We start from the raw sequence: 19,701 nt of genomic DNA on the forward strand, positions 1-19,701 counted from the left end.
AAATGGCTGGATAATTGTTACTGGAGCGCAGTGATCGGTTGTTCTAACCGTGGCTTGTCAAGCCAGAAGATTACAGTGGTGTATGAAACCATGGTATGCTGAATTGTTGTGTTTTAAATCATCTTTAACTCATTCCATTTGTGTCTGCCCTGTGCATGACCTCTGCTGATCGTTCGTTAGCCCTGTGTAAATGAGGATTTGGTGAAAATAATTTCTGTATAGTATTTTCTTTTTAATAGGAGTACCATCATGCGCACACACACAGAGCTGCGGTTTTGCAAGTATTTTCACGCAGTGTCAGAGAAGATCTTTCCCAAAGTTAAAAGCCTGCCTGTGTGCAGGGGTGTGTACCTGTGGGTATGCTTTCTGGTGTGGAGGGCTCTTGCCTTTCTGTGGGGAGAAGCAAAACAGGCACACAGCCCAGCCAGAGCTTTTCTGCTGTAGCAGAGGTGGGAAGAATCTATAAATGCATGATTTATGTAAAATGCCCTGGGATTGCCATGCTGAACATCCTGTCTTTGAGCAGAGAGTGAGGAAAATTACTGCAGGAGAAAAGGAAGCAGTTCTCCAGGCTGGCCTGGGTGACTTGTGTTTCCTATTCTCCAAACTGGGTTCCTTGGTCCGAGTCCTGCTTTATCTGTGGGATGCTTGCTGCTCAGGGATGGCATGGAGTTGCTGAGGCTTCTGTGGATGTTATTTTAGATTTGGGGAATTGTATTGTTTCCAGGACAACTGGGGAAGAATAAGGAAGGGACCTGTGCTGAGTAGCTTGGAGCTACTGAGCACCCTGGCTTGCTCTCTGCATTTTCCCCTGGAAAATGACTAATGGCCTACTTTTACAGGGACCCCTTCAAGCCAAGGAAGTGATTGGGTTAAAAAACACTAGTGCAAGAAGCAAATGAGGGGCCAGTGTTGTCAGATGCAGCTGTAGACAGATAATAGCAAACATCTCTCTGTGAAGTGAGCACAGGTTGTGGATACTCATCACTCTCAGAAGGTAAGTGCAGGGCAAAATGTGTTTCTGAGCTGGAAGGTCCGTATTTGGGTCTCTGTGTTTAGCTCTCTTAACCTTTGATGACTGCTGAATAAATGTCCTTCTACACAGCTCATTCAGTTAAGTGGAATTTGCTATATTGTGTAATCTTGTCTGTATACCATTAATTGCCTTCTATTCTAAGAGTAACTAAATAATTCTTGAAACTGTAATGTCATCTTATTTCTCTTCTTTCCATATTTTTTCCGTCTCATAGCAATGCTGAACTGCAGAGTATGGTTTTAGACTTCAGTGCTGCCATGGGGAGCAATGAACTTCAGGAGAAAGATGCCACCGGAGCCTTTGGTCACGATCTGAGCAATGGCAGCAGCAGCAATTTGGAAGCAGCCCAGCGCCTGGCTAAGCGCCTCTATCGTCTGGACAGATTCAAACGCTCTGATGTGGCAAAGCATTTGGGTAAAAAGTACGTGCTGATACAAGGCCTTTGGCCACATTGTTGTTCTTGCTGGCTCTGGAGGGATTCACTCAAATGATAACCTTTACTTATTTGTTTGTTTAAAGCAATGACTTCAGCAAGCTTGTGGCCGAAGAATACCTTAAGTTTTTTGACTTCACAGGCATGACGCTGGACTACTCGCTCAGGTACATCCCATTTGCAGACCTTACCTTCCTGTTTTAGTAATGGTGCTGTTGGGTCTGTTGTCCTGGTTCAGGAGATTGCCCTGAGGGGGCTTAAGAGGGTGAAGAGAGGGATGTGACGTGTTTCTGGGATGGAGTTTTTCTCTTCTGTTTGGCTTGATATGCTGCTGTATTCCAGAGTGCTGTTGGGGCTCTGGCATTTACCAGAGGGGAAAATCTTTGGATGGACCTGCTTAGACGTGGTCCTTGATGCAGTGGAGGTGGGACAAATGACAAGTCACTCAGTAAACAGAGGACTTGCAGTTTGCAAGGTGCTGCAAGGGAATGAAGGTGTTGCTCACAGCTGAGCCACACAGATGTTTTGGCTGATGCCTTTTAAAGCTTGCTTTGCCTGGCTGCAGTGCACAAAGCCATGTCCAGGGTTTGATGTGGCTCTGCAGCTCCCCTTGCTGCATCCCTCTGGGGCACCCAAAAATGTGCATAACAGCAAAAACTTCCATGTGGAAAATGCTGTGGAGAGTTTGGTAGCTGCCAGCGTGGGTGTTTGAAAACCCAGCCCTTCAATTTTCCTTCCTTCTTCCACTGAAATTAGGCCTCAGTAATGTTTGTTTTCAGTATTTTTTTGTAAGAGGCAGAATACCAAGTTTGTGTAGCAGTGGCCTGTTAGCATGGTTGCTGGTGTTCTGGTATTTGAAGGGATTTAAACTGAGTTTAAATCATGTGGCTGAAGTTACTCATATGCATTTATTGTTTCTAGTAGTGATACAAACCCAGGAGGTCTGCAGGTACTAGCCTGTCCCTTGCAAATGTGTTGCCAAGGGCTGACTCCATGAAACCATGGCAGACCCAATGGAAAACCTGGAGTCCTGCCTGCTGAAGGCGATGGAAAAGAAGTGTGAACTGACTGGTCCTGTGGCAAGGGGAGCAGAGCCAAGCTGGAGCACTCACACAGCACAGGGTGGGAGCAGCCTGGGTAGTGGGAGATCTGCTGCTCACTCGGGGTTTTAGCAGCCCTGAAGTGCAATGCTAAATATACCCGTTTTTTAAATTGTGAAATCCAATACCTAATTACTTTGTAGCACATATTTAGGAAGTCTCTGCTCCCAGTAGATCTCTTGTTAATATTAATAGTCATGACCTTCTCTAAAATACGCCTTGGCTCGTGTGGGACTTAGACATGCCTGGGGTTTGCTGAGGTTTCAGGAGCAGCCGCACCAAGGGCCGGCTGTATGCCTTGAGCATGCAGCAGATACTAGGGGGCACAGCATCATCTCGAAACCTGGGGGAGCTGAGTCATGCTGCTTGGAGACAGTGAGAGGCAACTGCCCTGTTGCTGCTGGCTTGCTGACAAGCTGTGGTTCGTTAAGCATTTTGAAGCCCGTGGCAGCAGCCCAGGTCGATGCTATCCCCCAACTGTGTGAGGCCATTGTGCAGTGTGTATCACCATTGCTGGCAGGGCTGGAACATGGGGAATGTTGTTCCTTCATCATTCTGATCTACTTCCACACCCTGGACTCACATCACCTATGAATCTCCTGACTGCAACAGTCATGTCTTCTCAGGGCTGCAGGAGGAGAGGAGGTGAGACCATGGCTCCAGCTCCTCTCAGAGTCTGTCCTGGTCCTCCTGGTGGGCAGAAACTTACCCGGTGTCCTAGGCCCACAGCATCGTGTTCTGAGAGCAAGGAACCTGCCTTGTTTATTTGCCAAATGTTGTTTCATTAGTTGCCTCTCTGAGGCTGCTTCCAGGGCGGTAAAGGGGCTGAAGAGGACGAGAGGGTGTAGGTCAGTGGTATCTGGCGTGGGCAGGGAGTGTCACTGGAAAGAGCTTGAGCTGGAGGAGGAGGAAAGATGGCTAGTTGTCAAAATGTCCCATAGGGTATAAGGTAGGAAGTGAAGAGAAACCCTGTGAAAACTCAGTTGTGTCTACTTGTGAATTGGGTTACTTGAAATGCATCACATGTGAAATTAAGTTATTACCAGGCAGATCACACTCTGTATGGGTGCGAGATCATTGCAAGTACAGCCCATCTCTGACCTTACATCAAAGAGAAAAAATTAATGTTTATTCGTCCAGACTAGATAGATGTGAATGTTCCAGCAACATATTCCACACCTCTCAGATCTGGTGTTAGCTGTAATCTCATGGGGTATTTAAAAATTGTCTATTAGGCATTTATTTTATATGCTAGTTTGCTTGCGACCCAGTAGGTTTGTGTGTTCAGGCTTTTCTTAGAAGCATCCTGACAAATGAGCGTAGGTTGATACCACTGAGGTCATCTCTTGGCTCCAGGATGTGGGGATTTTGGGAAGTGCAGAAGTTCATCTTTGGTTACAAGGCAAGCTTTTCTATCAGGAAGAATAGCAGCATGGTGAAGAGGAGTGGTGGTGAAGTGTTGGATGAAGAGCAGAAGATGTATGTCCCTGAGCAGGCACCCAGGAGGGCCAGGCTGCTCCCGCTGCTGTTAAAGCTCATTGGGAAATGTGACTCTTCTGCCCCATTCCCCAGATGTTTTCTGCAGATTAGGTAGTCACCCTGCCCTCTGGGAATGCAAATAATTTCGCTCTCACCGCTCTCATAGGCGACCCTCCAGAGGAAGACAGCACCTTTTGTGTGGGCTCTGAGTCTGCAGAGCACTTACTTCACTTACTCCCCTGGAGTAGCTCCTGCAATTTGGATGGGAGTACTAGTGAGTGCAAAGCTGAAAGATACAGGGGTGATAGGCAGTTACAAAAGGACAGAACACCCTGGATGTCTGTCATTCATAAGGAACAATTGCTTCAGTTCCTTCCCCAAAGAAAAATACTAAGAATAAGAATAGCTCTTTCAAGTAGTGTAATTGCTTATTAGTTTGTATATTCCATGGCTGAAAGCAGTGGTAATTTGTGCTTCATTTACTATCATGCTGTGATTAACTGCACACAGAATAACAGCCCATTTTCCTAAGAAGTGTTCTTGGAACAAAGTATCTGGTGTACGCTTATGACTTAGTGTACATTTTGCTGTGAATTGTGCTTTACTCTGTGTGCTGTGTGAGGCAAAAAATGGTTCTTGACTTTAATTTCACTTTTTTCTCCTCTTCTTTCAGGAGTTTCTTTAAAGCCTTTTCACTTATTGGGGAAACTCAGGAACGAGAGAGGGTTTTAATCCACTTCTCCAGCAGATATTACCAGTGCAACCCAGATACTATTTCTTCTCAAGGTAACTTTGTTTCTGATATGAAGGTCTTTGGCTGTCTCCCTTCATCCCTATGTGCGGTGCATGCCTGGGAGCTGCAGGTGTGTCATTGCCATGACACATTAAAGACTTGAACCTTATTAGGGTATTGAAACCCTCCAAATTCTCCACACATAATCGTGCTAAGGCAGTGAAAAATCTGTAAATACAGATCAGAAAAGGCATTTAGACCTCCTCAGTGTAAATCCTCAATTGTAGCGTCTCCAGACTTGAATGTCCTCAGCTGGGGTTTTCTGGTTTCTCTGACTTCCAGTGTATGTGGGCACCTGTACTCTAGCTGCACACATGTGAATAAGAATAGGTCCCATCTCAGGTGGAAGACAAGCTGTTCTCTTCCCACGTTCCATTCAGTGCTTGTGTCTCAGCATGCACTGGCAGCAGGCATGCCAGTTCTTGCCAGTTGTGGGGGTGAATTTTGGGTGTTGTATCCAGACCCTGGCACATTTTCATCTCAACTAGCTAACATCAGTCAGAGTGCTGCCTCCTTGCCAATGTTTTCAGTCATTTTAGAAATGGATGGGGGAAACAAACAAACACATGGATCAAACCTGAGAGAGGTGGCATTGGAGGAAAGGACAAACTGTCCACTGGCATACTACTGCTGTGTTCAGCTGGCCATGCTGGCAGAGGCATGTGGCCTGGTGATGACAGTGCAGGCTGATGACATCCTGAGAAAGGGAGGAGGGTGAGAAAGAGAATAAGCAGGGCTAAGCTGGACACAGTACTGCAGTTAGGGTCTCATGAAAGCAGAGTAGAGGGGCAAAATCACCTCTCTGCTGGCCATGTTCCTTTCGACACAGCCCAGTGTAAGGTTGGTTTCTGGGCTGCAAGTGTGCACTGCTGAGTCACGTTGAACTGGGTCATGGTCTGTTCATCGAATCCATGACCCTCCAGCTTAGAGACAAAGATCCATCCTCTGAATGCATTTGTGGTTTGGAAATGAGAGGACAGGCTACTCTGGAGAAACGCATAGACCTGAACTGAAGCACCACAGCCCCATTTCAAGCTGCTTTAGACTTACTAGTGATAACACTTTTTCTCTCATTTCATATTCCGCTACAGTTCAGCCACATTGCTTGGGTGCTAGGGCTTCTGCAAATGTTTAAGGAAAATATGGTCCTTACCTTGGGGAGCATCTTTTTGTAATGGCTTCATCCTGCATAAATTTGAGCCTGTGATAGTCACACTGAATGTGAGATGTATCTATGCTCACCCCTTATTTCTCTTCTTTCACAATAAAGAGGGACTTTTGCATAGTCATTTTCTGGACTCTGCTATGGAGGTTTTTAAATACGTCTCCCTGCACTGTGTGCATATCTCATAAATGACTCTGTCTTTATGACACCCCCGTGAGAGAAGGGAAGGTGACATCATGTGTTTGTGAAAAAGAGGATGAAGAAAATATTTTTCCTAGTATGTTCTTAATGTTTATAAATTGACTAGAGGCATTTGGATTTTCAGAGATGACAAATGGCACTCTGGGCACTGTCACCTTCATTGTGATTCGTGCACAGCCAGTACACTGAGCTTTTAAAGGGTGCCTGGAAATTCCGGACTATGAATTTGGTGTCCGCTTTTCCGAACTGTCAGTCTATGCTGGCTTTCTCAAGTCTGCAGCAGTGACTCTAAAGATGGAGTAAGGGATATAAACTGTCTCTTCTGGCTCATTGTGGGGGCATTTGGTACAGGACAGCCTTAGAAATCACTGGAGCGCTGTCTACGCAGTATGGAGCCAAGGCAGCATAAATAGCTGACGGAAATTCTCCCAGATTCAGTCTAATTGAGCCCTGAATGAGGAGGGGACCAGAGGAGGGGGAAGACAGGATACCATGTTCTACCCACTCTGCACACAAGAATTGGGGTATTTTATTCTTCTCTTTCTGCCCTGAAATAAATGGAGAAGGGGGATTTGATTCAGGCTGCGCTATTGGTATCAGCAAGAAAAGAGTGACAGTGTGGTTTCCTGTCTAGTTTGCCTCATCCATGGGTGCTGCGAGATAGTTTTTACAGTCATTACAAGATGAAAGAAAGGCTGTTCTGTCTTAGCAGCTGTGTGATGACCTGACTCTTCATTTATTTAATTACGTGTGTTTCTTGATAAAACAGATTCACGTTAAGGGAACAGACTCAATTAGGCTACAAGGTTCAGTTTCAGCTGTTCATAAAGGTCCAGTCGTGGGTTTGTATGTGACTCCGGTTATGTCTCTTTCTGCAGATGGAGTTCACTGTCTCACATGTGCCATGATGCTGCTGAACACCGACCTGCATGGCCACGTGAGTATGCACAGCTTTGTGTAGACAGCTCCCCTGACACAGTGGTTGGAGGGGGTGGCCTTCTGGCAGCAGAGTCCCTTGCTGGCAGCCTGCTGCTAATGCAGGTCTGCAGACATTTAACAGTGCTGCACTCCCAGGATGTCCTGGACAGGGCTCTCCAGCATGCTCAGATCAGTCGTGTAAGCTGGCATTGTGCCTGTCTTTGCTATGATGTGTGAGGATGCTCCTTCTCCTCTGGCCCCTGTCTTTCTGGTGAGCTTCTCATTCTTCCTCAGTTAGAGCCCCTGGCCAGGAAGCTGTGATTGGGATTGGCTTCCCCTTTGCAGTATGTGAAAACATTTGGGAAGGCAGAAGAAAGAAGGCAGGTGAAGGGGAGCTGGGAGTGTCACAGGGGTAAGGTGGTGTTCGCAGGCATCCAGTTGCACAGGGGAGATGTGATATGAACAGGAGCTTTGCGCAGCCAGGGTCGTGACGGGTTTGACTGGAGCCAAGAGAGCAGAGAGCAGATGTGGGCATCCTGAGTAGGAGCCCTGTGTTCCTCCACTGCCTGCCTGGGGGAAATAGAATTCCAGTTTGAGTCCTCTTAGTCATACTGGTACCTGTACACGGTGCCAGCAGCCCTAGGACATGTATTTCAGCACCTATGGTGCAGTATACCTGCTAGGCATGGTACTCTCATGCTGATGGGAGGGTTCCTGCATCCTGGAGTCAAGGAGAGGGAAAAACACAGCCTGGCTTGACATCATGCAGGAGCAGTGGCTTTAGCCAATGGCTTTGGGATTTCTGTCTGTTTGAGAGCCTTCCTGCCAAGGGCTTTTTCAGAAGGGCCTCAGCTGGGAGTTCTTATCCAGCAAGGTTGATGGGTTTGGCAGCAGGAGATGGAGGCACCCTCGGTCTCTCTCTCAGGGCTGTTCAGCCCCTGTGGGTGCAGCTTTGCAGTACAGGTCATGAAGCTGAGGCTTGTGTATGTTTCCCAGGGGTTTTGACACCCATCTGCTGTTAACTGAATGCCTTTGTGTTAAAATGGTAGAAGTGGGAAGGGGGGAGGGAGTTGCTAAGGATTTTTGTCTCTGAAGGCTGAGCCTTGCCTTATTGAGGAGCATGTCAGTTGCTGGGAGGGTGAGCTGAGGTACAGGAACATGTCCAGGTGCACCTCTTAGCATACACTGCTTCTGTTGAGCACGCCTGAAACCGCCTGCACAGGTATTCGGCTCCCCAGAGCAATGAGCAGCCTTGGCATCCACACAGGGAGAAGTGGTTGTGCATCAGCCTGGCAGCATTTGCCGTTGATCCCTGTGATGCATTAGTGGGCCCTACAATATTCATTAGGCACTGGAGTAAACTATCTGGCTCTGACCCATTGTTGCTCATGATGATTTGCAGCTGAAAGCTAGAATGACTCTGGCTGTTGCAATGTGTAACTTTGGAGGCTTATCCTACTTGCAGTTGTTAGTGTATTACGTGCATGCAGCCTTAATGTTTGCCAGACTTCTGCACTTGTGTTCTCTATCTCTCTGAATTCCTGTAATTTTGGTCTTCCTCTTAATGCTTTGTGTTATTCCACATAGGTGGTAATATTGGGCGTTTTTGACTTTGAATGTGGCCCCTTGCAGATATGTACTAATTGCCTGTTTCCTAGCAAAGATAATGATCTTGACCCATGCTTACCATGATTCTGCCAGAGCAGGAAGCAAATGAGTCACAGGGCTTGTCTGCACTGAGCTCCATTTGTCGCTGACATACTCATCATAAGTGTGGACACTTTTATTTCACAATATGCTCAACTGCTTGTAGGGCTGAAGTGCAGCTGCTCTGCCTTCAGTTCACACTTTCTCTTAACTCCTGTAGACAAACTCTTACTTATCCCTTTATTTATCCCTGTCTTGCCACATTTCATTCTCTTTGCATCTAAACCATCTTTGCTATCTGTGTCTTGGAGGTGCATGCTCGCTTCTCTGCAGGGAGGTCATCAACCAGAATGTGATCCTAGAGACTTTTAAGGTATCTCTAGACTGCAGGCACATCTTCTGGAGCCTGTATGGCACTGTGTGGAGATGTTAGCTTTAGGCCTGGAGCAAAACAGCCATTCTTCTGCAGTGCCGATTATCTCAGTGGGTGCAATGAGCCTCACTGCTGTTGGTTTTGGTCAGCGTGGGGAAGCTGTGAAGTGCTGCGTGGAGGAAACAAACAGAAGCAGGCTGAAGTCTGTTGCAGGGAGGAAGGAAAACATTTGCAAGTCTGTTAGAACAGCTGCAGCTTGCAGCCAAAGACTGCAGTTCTAAGCTGTGTTCTGCAAGCTTAGCAACCAGAGAGCCAGGGTTACAGCCAGACTGTGTTGTCAGGAGCCTTCCTGATGTGGGAAGCAGTGCATCATTGTTCCGGTATTCCTGCCTGCCTTCTTTCTGCTGGTCCATGCCAGCCACAGGAAGTGGGATCTTCCTCTGTGGCTAGATGAGGCTGATGGTCAAAGTTTGCGGGTTCTCTATCCCTCCCTGATCATACATTATGGAAGGGAAGTGGAGGATGTGCCATCCAACCTGTCATGTAAGTGTAACATTGAATGACCTGTATTACCAACTGGTGCCCTTCTCTGGGCTCCAATACTGTGTTAATTTAGCCTCTTGATCCTAACCCAAGTTACTGTCTGCACACAAAGGCCTTCCACCATATTTCTGCAGCCAAGACATACCCTGACCATGGAGAAGTCATCTTCACATCGTTTTGACTGGCAGCAGTGACATCTTCAAAGATACCTTGGCTCTATTTTCCCTCTGTCTCTATCATGTTTAACAGCTCATCCCAGGCTGCTTCCTTTTCCTCAGATCGCTCTGGTCTCCATTTTCACCAAGTCAGTGTTGTCACTGCTGATGGCTCACAGGCTCCCCGCATGCCAATGATGGGACTTCCAGCACCCTGGGGACAGAGTACAGACACTTTCTCTAAGGGGTGATGGAGACTGGGATCCAAGAACACCTTAGGACAGCTTCAAGCCTCCAAATGGAGCAGTTTGGGTCCCACAAGAATGTAGCCATTCCTTTCCTGTTTGTGGCTCAGTTGGGCAACTTTCATTCTGAGAATTAGACAGGGAGAAAAGGGCAATCCTATGGTACGTTCAGGGCAGCCTCAGCCTAAGAATCAGAAAATGTAATGGCTGCTTCTGGGTTTCTTACTGCAACTCAGGGCAGTAGCTACTGGAAGGGAGCATTGAAAACTATAAGAAGAAGTCTGGAAAGGGCCTCATTCAACTGTTTCCTATTCCCCACAGCAGGAACAAGTAGAGCTTTGCCATCAGAGGCCCTCTTGAGACATGGGGTTGTAAGGCACCATGCAGGTACCAGGAAGCTTATTCATCACCTCTTCGTAACCCTCCAGTATTTAGGTGTTATTCTTTTTGGATGGGTGTGTTGGACTTGGGGTCCAAATGCATCTTCCCTTTTTCTAACATCATAAAGGAATGCTCGTCTTTGGGTAACCTTGGGAATGCCTTCTCAGTGCTACCTGCCTTGGGCTTATATGAGAGATGGAGGTGCATTTCATCTGATGTTGCTTATTTACCTAATTTTGAAAAGCAGTAATAATATGATGCTATATTTCTCCACCATCCATTCCAGAACATTGGGAAAAAGATGACCTGCCAGGAGTTCATTGCTAACCTCCAGGGGATGAATGATGGCAAAGACTTCCCGAAAGGGCTGTTAAAGGTAAGGAATGAACTGCAGAACATGGCTTTCATTTTTCGTGAGAGATGGTTCAAAACAGAACACTTTGCTTGCATTTTCTTTATCTTAATTGTCAAGCACAACGAGTGATGGGCACATTTCTTCTGCAAGAACATATATAGGCTGTTGTTTTTGCTCTTGCCTTCACTTATTGAGACTTTCTGCAGCGTGGAGGGTTGAGACTGAACTCCATTAGGGCCAGCTCAAGAGCTTGTGTCTTGTAAGCTCATGCAGCCACACTGTCCCAGAGTGCTGTCTCCTGATTACAGTGGACAGAAGCAGCCAGTTGGTTCTGACTGTTGAATATGTAAGCTATTCCTGAGCTCTGCATATTTGGAAGGCGTGTGTGTGTTTTCATCAAAGGTGCTTTGGGGTTTTTACATTAAAGCAGGAGATGTAATTTCAGATTAGAGTGTATTGTCTGGCACAGGCTGCTTTGCTTCAGATTTTGTTCATTAAGTTTGTGGCAGGAGTTAAATATGAAGAACAGGGAGGGAGGCTAAGCAGGACGAATCTTGTTTCATTGTCAGTAATAATGAGTGTTTCATTTCTCTTTTGTGTGACTGCTGGCATAAAACAGAAGTCTGCTTGAGTGAAGACAGAGCACATACACTAGAATTCATTTATATATATTTTTTTTTGGTAATGGAGATAAAAATGAGAGGTTGCTGCATCTGAGAGCTGACCCAATGCCTCCTGAAGTAAGTCAAAATAATTGCCCATTGTGAAATACAGATGTACCTGCATAGTACAAGTGGCAGACTTTGTTTTCTAGTATTTCTAGTTTCTTTAGTTTCTCCAGCCGCTTTGAGGAACTTTTTGTTAAGTCCTCCTGCCTCAGTTCTTACTAAGGGGTTATAAATATAAACTCAACTTCCTTATGTTTGGATTTAATGTCTTTATTTTTTAAAGCTGCTGACAGAGTGTTCATCTGTCAGCAGCAACACTTAATATTTTTCTTTTTCCAAGGATTCTCATTTCTCACTCTGCCATAGAGAGATATGTTGAGATTAATTTACAGACTAATTACAGCCCTTACTGAATAAATAGATCTCCAGACTGTGTTTAAATCACCTTCTGAGTGTACTGAGAAGACTTCCACTGGTGCTCACCTGCTGTTTGTTTTCCTGCTGAAAGAATTATGCAATTGGGGCTGTATCTTGGTGTTTAACACTGACCTGCTAATACTGAGGCATCCTGGTTCTTTGCCGGCCCACCCAAAGCAAGGACTGAGGTTCAGGCTTGTTTTGGATGTAGCAGGGTGGAAGAAACTCGGCGTCAGTGGCCCACTGTATTTGAGGCTCTTTCCCGCATGCTGCCCTCATGTCTTGGGGACAGAGGTGACACCCAGTCTTGGTCTCTCCTCCGGCTTGTCTAGGATCTGCTGATGATCTGCCTCTTGTTTTTAAACTGTCAGTGGAGGAGAGTGGAGTGAGTAGCAGTAATGTGTGTTTCAGAAGCCACATCACTGTGTCGGCAGCAGCCACCTTGCCACTATATATGTGATTACAAAGAGTTAGAAGAAATTAAATTTGCATTAGTCTCAATAAATTAAATTTACAGAGCCCTGCTTCAGCGCAGTGCCAAAATGCATATGGCTTGCCTGTGCATTAGCAGTGTAGCTAATGAGCATCGGAGAGGCAGCGAGCCATCTCCCTGCATCCTTCTCCAGCTGCCCGGAGAGGAAGGACCTTTTCCACAGGGTGGCACTGTGCCCCTGTGGGAGTGAGGTCTTAAGCACCCACTGGTTGAGTAATGCGCATCCGTGGGAAGCAGGTGGGTTTCTCTGCCTCGCTGGCCTTTCTGCATCCCTCCCACCCCCGTTGCTCTGCTGCACCCCTTTATGAAGCTCTGTTTCTGCTGAGCCCCGGGTCAAAGCTGAGTCGTGCTGGAGGGGAAGGAAGAAGGGACACGTCTTAGCAAGTGCATACATCTTTGCAGGTAGTACTCAGGCAGAGCTAGAAAAGCTTTCTGCAGCACTTAATGTGGGCCCAATTCAGAGAGTCAAGGGTGGAAATACTGCTTGGGTCTAGGACAGTTGGCTGAAAGGAAGAAATCAACAGTTGCCTTCAGTCAATCCCACCACTCTTGGTGCTACTGAGCACAGAGTGTGGCCCTGAGCACTTATTTCGTCTGGATGGGAAGATATCCCCTCAAGGGGCAGATATACCAACATGTGAGGAGGGATGCTTTTGTCTTCTGTGTGATCAGCTTCAGAAGACTTCTGATGTAAGATCTGTTTGCTCCTTTCTCTCCGCTCCGTGAAGGAGCCATCTCTTTGGGTTTTTTAAGTTTATCCCAATAATAAAGACACTTTGATAAACACTATAGGGCCTTCAGGACATGATTCTTTGCGTGTCTGATAGTGCTGATAGTGCTTTGAGAATAGAGGTTTTACTCTAGCAAGAGATGGAAATGAGAAATGCTGATATATTACCTTGTTCACCTTGTGTCTTGCTGCCTGTTCATTAACACTGAAAAGAGTTTCGCTTTGGTACAGCCATCTGCACAAAGATTCATCTTTTTTTTCTTCTTCCTCGTTCCTTTTGTCAGATCTGAGGTTGCCTTTAAAATTGGGACCCATAAAGGCAAATACGCCAAACGGTGATTAAAAGTGTGGTTCTCCCCATAGGATCTGCTTGCAGTGTTTGTACATTCAGTACTTTGCCAGGCAGGCAGATATATGTACCTTCCCTTTTATTCCATCTTAGCTCCAGTTCGTCTGTCTTGTCACACATACCATTAATCTACCATCGGCTGCTAGAAAGGACTAGACATGGAGAGGGTAGCCTGATTTCCAGTTATGTACTGCTCTTAGGTGCATGCTGGTAGTTTATCCTTCCTACAGGGTTCCTATTTACATTCAGACTGGGGCAAACTCCTTGTAAATGAGAACCAGCATCCCAATCGATGATTCTCTTCTCTGGTGTAAATCAGGAGGAGCCTGTCTCACTGGGTCTGGCTGATGTAGAAGGTGAGTCATATCTGTTAAATCCAGGCAGAATTAAGGTTATTGAAAATGAAATTTTTCAAGGGAAAGGAAGCTTCATGGAACTCTGTCCTTTGACTCTGAGCTGTCACACTCCAAACACACAAATAGTATCAAGCTGTGATCTGGCAAGATGTTCGTGAATCTCAGCCCTGATCTTAATCTTTCTTATGGCGAAGGTCTCTGTCCTGGTGAGTTGAAGCCTTGGAAGGACTGCTGAATACCAGGGTCGTGACTGCCCATGTTCTAGTTAGTGCAGCAGTGCTCAACTGAGAATGGGCTCAGTGCTCAGTCGTAAGGCTGATGGTGAATCACACAGTTAACATCTTTTACAGGTGGGGATGAGTGACAGCTTAACTGGGACCAAGAGTAACAAAGGGACCCAGTTGCAGCACTCATCTTAATGGTTGGTATTGATGATCTGAAAGGTCTTTTCCAACCTTGTTGATTCTATGATCTCCTCAGACTGGAGTTTTCTGACATCCCAGATTAGCTGCTGCAGATGCATTTGATGGTGAGGGAAGCTGGAGGAGAGATGCAGCACCATCATGGCTGAAAGAGAGCTGAACACATCAGAAACAGTTAAAACAACTAAATCCAACGTTATGCTAAGAAAATCATGACGAGATCATTGTTCATTTATTCCTGTAGAAAAGTAGGATGTGGCTAGTGTCTCCCTACTTGGGAGATGAAATCTGTCTGGGGCAATATCAGGAACCTCATGACCAGCATAGAGGCAGTTTATCTGGAGGCTGATTCCTTCTGTGCTCACACCAGCTTTAATCTGGTGCAGTGATACTGTCTTCACTGATGATACTTTGGATTTGCATTTTGTGACCATAACCTTCTTCAAAGCTGGGCTTCATGAGATGGGAGAAGAAGATGAGATTGGCTTCTAAAGAGCCTAATTTTGGCCATGCACACTTGCTTCATTTCCTGCAGGCATTGCAGTCCTCATGAATGAAGTGGTGACACAGTGCTGGCCACTGTGTCTTCCTTTGTCGCCTTGCCGGCAAGGGTATGTGAGACTCCACTCCAGCAACGTGCAGCGACAAGGCCTTTCTTATGCAAGGAGAGGAAATGTCTGCTCTGGCCCATAGAGAGCCTGCAAGGAGTCACTTCTGGGGAAATGGATCCCTGCTTTTGTTAGGCAGCATCCTGGGAAGGGCACTCTCATTAGCCTGTGTGCTAAGTGCCACCTGCCCATATTGTCCTGTGAATGTAAATGTCCTCTGCATCTGCTGTAGCCAGGGTACCTCATTCATGGAGTCAAGGGCTTCACTCAGCTTCTGATGTAGGCTGACTCTAGTGACTGTGCTGCCCCACGATGTTTACACTTGCTGTAAGGGGGTCATATCTGTTTGTGTGTCTTCTGCTAAGAGGTGGTAGCTCTTTGTTGACCCATCATGCTATAAGGGAGCCTCTCCATCATGCTGAGGGACCTGGGATGGTTCTGCAGGGGGACTTGGCTAGAGCCATCCGAGCAGGGGCTGCCAATGGAGATAAGATTCCATTCCTGTGTAAAAGATCTGCTTTTTCTCAAAGGCTGGTTTCTGGCTAGCCCTTATCTCCTGGAGAAGCACTGTAATGAACTGACCAAATAAAGTGAAAGTTGCTTGTGCTGAATTCTTCTGAAGAACTAGTCCTCCTTAATTTCCTAAATAATCTTAATTCTTGATCAGGATTGCTAGGACATGGAATTTCCTTTAGAAGCTGCAAGGTAGGGTTTTTCTCATTTTGCTGTCAGTTCCCTGCACTTTAATTAAGGATTTTTTTTTTAATATATTCTTTTTGATATTGTCTTTCTGCCTCTTCTCTCTTTCCTCGTTTTTTTTTTTTTCTCTCCTGTAGAAGTCCTCCAAAGCAAACACTCAATTTAAAGAGAATTACTGGCATCCTGTTTCATGCATTCCAGTTATTTCAGGTATTTAGCAGAGAGAAGGGAATGAGCATCAGGTGTCCAACACTCCACCCAGCAACCCACACTTTTTACTCAGAGGAAATCACACTAATCAGTCTGCTGTGTACACCACAATTACTCTCATCTGCAGTCTCTGCACTTGTTCCATTTCATGGCTGAGGCTCTTCAGCAAGGAATTACCGCCTTCCTGTTATTACTGAATGTGGATGGGAGCATGCCAGAAGGACTCCAGGAGGGCAGCGCTGACTGCTGGAGCATCCTGTGGCTATGGGCAGAGAAGGGGTGGAGGAGACCAAGTGTCTCTGCGCCACTGAAGAAACCAGGGCTCTGCTCCATTAGACAGCTTGCCTCCTTGTTTCTCCCCCCAAATGAAGTTTTTCCTGTTAAAAATATATTTGTTGGGAAATATTTCTGGGACAGCCATTTCTTATCTGTTTGAAATGCATTATTTGTTACTGAAGGCAATTCCCAGCTGCTGGGAGACAACAGAGTCTAATCCGGCAGTATAAAAGTCAGGGAACACAGAATAAAATCATTAATCCTTGTCTTAAACAGTTGTTTGTGGAAGCGTACTTTCCTTTCAGACTCCAAAGACCCACAGAGCCATAGTGACTGAAGGGAACACGTGGCTTGTCTTCACTCCCCTCCATCCTCAGTGAGGAACTTTCTGCTACAATAACCTTTGTTTCCTGTGGGTTGCAATTTTTTTGTGTGTTGTTCATCCCATCCGAGAGTAATAACCACGTAAAGCAAGCCTGTGCAGAGCTGTGAATTAAAAATTATGAGGTTATGGTGGTGTGTGCATTGCTTCAGATCCCACAGATATCAGTGACCTTAACACCCTTCTGTCCTGTTGAAATGCAAATAGGTGTATTTTCTTTTTGCATTCCAAAAACCTGCTTCAATGCATGTAAAGAGAAAAGTCTGAGATTTCTGCGCTTCTCTCAAGTCAAGTAAGTCCAGGTATTGTGTTGAGGAAAGCAACGTAAGATAGTAACAGAAGCTTACTACTCTCCAGCAACTCTCTGACCCTGATCAGGGAAAGCAGAACTTTAGGAAAGGCTTATAATACAAAATTTTGTGATGGTAGTGCAGGAATAAGGATTCCTTTGTGTGGTCTAGGGCTGGTACTAGGGATTGCTAATCTTGTTAGGAAGCAGGCATTTCAGGATGGGCCTGTTTCTGCTTTTATGATCTGCATTTCTGAGAATTATTTTTGCTTCTTCAAGCTTTCATCTCTGCTTACTGATTGTTATTCAAAAGATCTCACCTAGCTCACCACCTTTCTGTTATCAAGGAGTGAAACCCAAGCAGTCAGCTAAGAATTTTCCATTACTACTAGCTGCAATTACATGGCTCAATACCAGGCTCCTAATGAATGGCTGGGGGGTTAATTTTCATCTGTGGAGGCAAGGTCTCTGTAGTGTCTCAGCCAGGTTGATCAGGCAAGTGAATCACTTGATGTTTAACTCCTCCAGTCTGTCAGCTAGCCAAGGCTGTCAGTTGTCCTCTGCTTTAACTGAAACACTTAGCAGCTCCTGAGGACGAATGTCACTGTTGAGAGCTGTTGAGAGCTTCCCATTTCTTGTGCTGTCAGTGCAGAGGATACAGACTGGTAGTATCCAGGAATGATGTGCTCTGCCACTTTAAAGCATGAATTTTGGGCACTTTTTGAGCTGGGAAATCTCTAATACAATGTCACACATACATTTTGGTCCCTATGACATATTACTCCCACCTCCATGTAGGTAGAAAACAAATTCTGAAAAACATTCTTTGATCTTCCACCCACTGATCTGCTTGAAATTTAAGTTCTGTGCTGCAACTCGAGGGAAGGAGGAGTAGGAATATAATTTATACCATATTTTTAAAAATGAAAAAAAAAAAGAAAGAAGAGGAGAAAACATTACTTCCATCAGTTTTAGAATTATTGCTTTATAAGTCTTTGGTACTCCTTCCTTCTGTTTATCATCACACTTTTCAAATGGCTTTGTAATAGTCGCTCTCTGACCTAGTTACACTGTTTTCTTTCAAGCAAGAGTGCTAGGTTGCTCCTTAAATGTTGTTGGGTTTTGGTTTTTTTTTCCTTCTTTCCTGTGATGTTAGGTGGAACATTTAATTTCCTTCCTAAGTCATGCTTCTTTCGGTTATGAAGTATTCGTAAGATCTGGTACAAACACGGGGCAAACCCAAGCCACCTATTTTCTGCCCTGCTGACAGATGGGCTTTGGCAGTAGTCATGGGGCTTAGGAAGGATTTTGCCTGCTTTTCGGGCAAGACAGCTGAACATCACTCCATAGGTTCATGCATTTTTGAAGAAAGATGTCAAAAGTTAGTAAGCCTATTTCCCGGAGCTGCTCCTTCTATGGTGCAACACTTGCAGTCATAGACAACACCTACATGAAACCTGTGTAGTTCTCAGGGTGGCCTTAATTTTCTCTCCTCCTTTCCACTCCTTCTCCCCTCTCCTTTCCTTTGTGTTGTTATTGTGTTTGCTGTCAGAATCAGAGGGAAGCATTGAAGGGTGTTTGGTTTTGTATGCACATCTCTGGGGGAGTGCTGGGTGGTTGAAGGTTTTATTTCAGTGTTGCTAACTCTAAGCATGCCCACTGCAGGGACAGAGGAAAGGGTTGTTTGCAGCTGATCTGAGTGAACTGGGAGGCTTTGTACCAGTGCTTGGTTCACCCCCTGTGGATTTCTGTCATAACTGTGCATATTTTTAGGGGCTTTGGTGTTTTTATTGATTTGTTTGAGGTGCTGCTGTAGCTGTAGGTATGTTTGGCAGCTTTAACTTAAAGAACTTGGTGGTCTGTGTTAGTTCGTACCTACTGTACGGGTCGCTTAATTTCTGTCAGCTCTGTTGACAGTAGAGGATAGTTTTCCTAAAAAGAGAAATTCAAGAGGAGAAACTTTTTCCCTTGGAGACTGTAGTGTTTTGCCAGGAAGCACAACAGCTAGTCTGTGACACAGAGCTGCTTTCAGGTATGCTGCAAGGAAAGGAAAATGAGTAATGACATCTCTTCATTTGAAATGCTAATCAGGATTAAGGGGGCAAAATTCTTTGCATCCCTGTTATTTATCAAAGAGCTTATTTTCATTAAACCTGTGGTCTCCCACCACTCTCAGCAGGGCATTTATCTTAGGAATGGTTTCTTTTGGCTCAAGATGAAGCAAGATTCCAGAGAGATACAGTGATACCAAGATTGATTTGGTCTTCCACTAGCCAATATAGTTTTGTTACTCAGCTTGCTTTTAGGGGCTTAGTAATGTAAAAATTCAGTAATAAAGACTTGTATTTATGATCCCAAGCCAGCTGGTTGTGGATGTGCTTTTAGCTTGCTTCTCAATTAAAGTAGAACATGCAGGCTTCAGTTGCCCTCATGGGGACATAGGAGCAATGCTTGTGTTTTCCTGATGCTATGAGTTGAGGTGGTCTAAGAGCACATGCTTATGCAGCTACAGTAGCATAGTTGACATGGGATAGCTTTCTGGACTGTAGTAATTTGACTGCTTACATTGTAAGGATTACTTTCCGTGTTGTAAAAGAAATCAGAGTCGTCCCCAGGGATTCCTTTGGAGCCTATAACACAGGTGTACTACAATATAAACTATAAGAAAATGAGTGATTCTTTCTCAAGGACATCAACAGATGTTTTTTGTTGGCAAATTCAGACTGGGATAAATCCCAGGATCTCCATAAATGCCTGGTAATAATGCACTGTGGTTGGTCGAGCAGCTAGGTGGATAATTTTGGTTAACCGTTTTGAAATCTTAACTCAATATTGTTTTCCCAGCATACCTGCTGTTACCCTTTTAGGATTCCTTTTGACCTGGCTGCTTATGCATGTAGAAATGAAGGGATTGCTCTAGTATTTCTGCTGTTTACAGGGATGGCAGTTGGAGGCATTTAGATTTAATCTTGATTGTC

The 19,701-nt window shown here is 45.3% G+C and overlaps 1 protein-coding gene across 4 annotated transcripts in view; it reads left to right on the top strand.

Moving 5' to 3' along the window:
• The window catches only part of LOC133270113 (PH and SEC7 domain-containing protein 3-like), a 106,922-nt gene that overhangs the window by 41,798 nt on the left and 45,423 nt on the right, over positions 1-19,701 (top strand). For all 4 annotated transcript variants that reach the window (XR_009743670.1, XM_061455003.1, XM_061455004.1 and 1 more), the window contains 5 exons: positions 1,251-1,457; positions 1,556-1,636; positions 4,722-4,834; positions 7,086-7,144; positions 10,756-10,845. Coding sequence is in view for 3 of the 4 variants with exons in the window: in XM_061455003.1 (XP_061310987.1) it covers positions 1,251-1,457; positions 1,556-1,636; positions 4,722-4,834; positions 7,086-7,144; positions 10,756-10,845 (550 nt within the window). In the remaining variant the exon portion in view is untranslated. The remainder of the gene's footprint in view (positions 1-1,250; positions 1,458-1,555; positions 1,637-4,721; positions 4,835-7,085; positions 7,145-10,755; positions 10,846-19,701) is intronic.

Source organism: Pezoporus flaviventris, unplaced genomic scaffold, assembly GCF_033815535.1.
Source record: "Pezoporus flaviventris isolate CSIRO_AGI_PZ_B2104156 unplaced genomic scaffold, CSIRO_AGI_Pfla_v1 ptg000018l, whole genome shotgun sequence".
NCBI classification, from domain to species: Eukaryota; Metazoa; Chordata; class Aves; order Psittaciformes; family Psittacidae; genus Pezoporus; species Pezoporus flaviventris.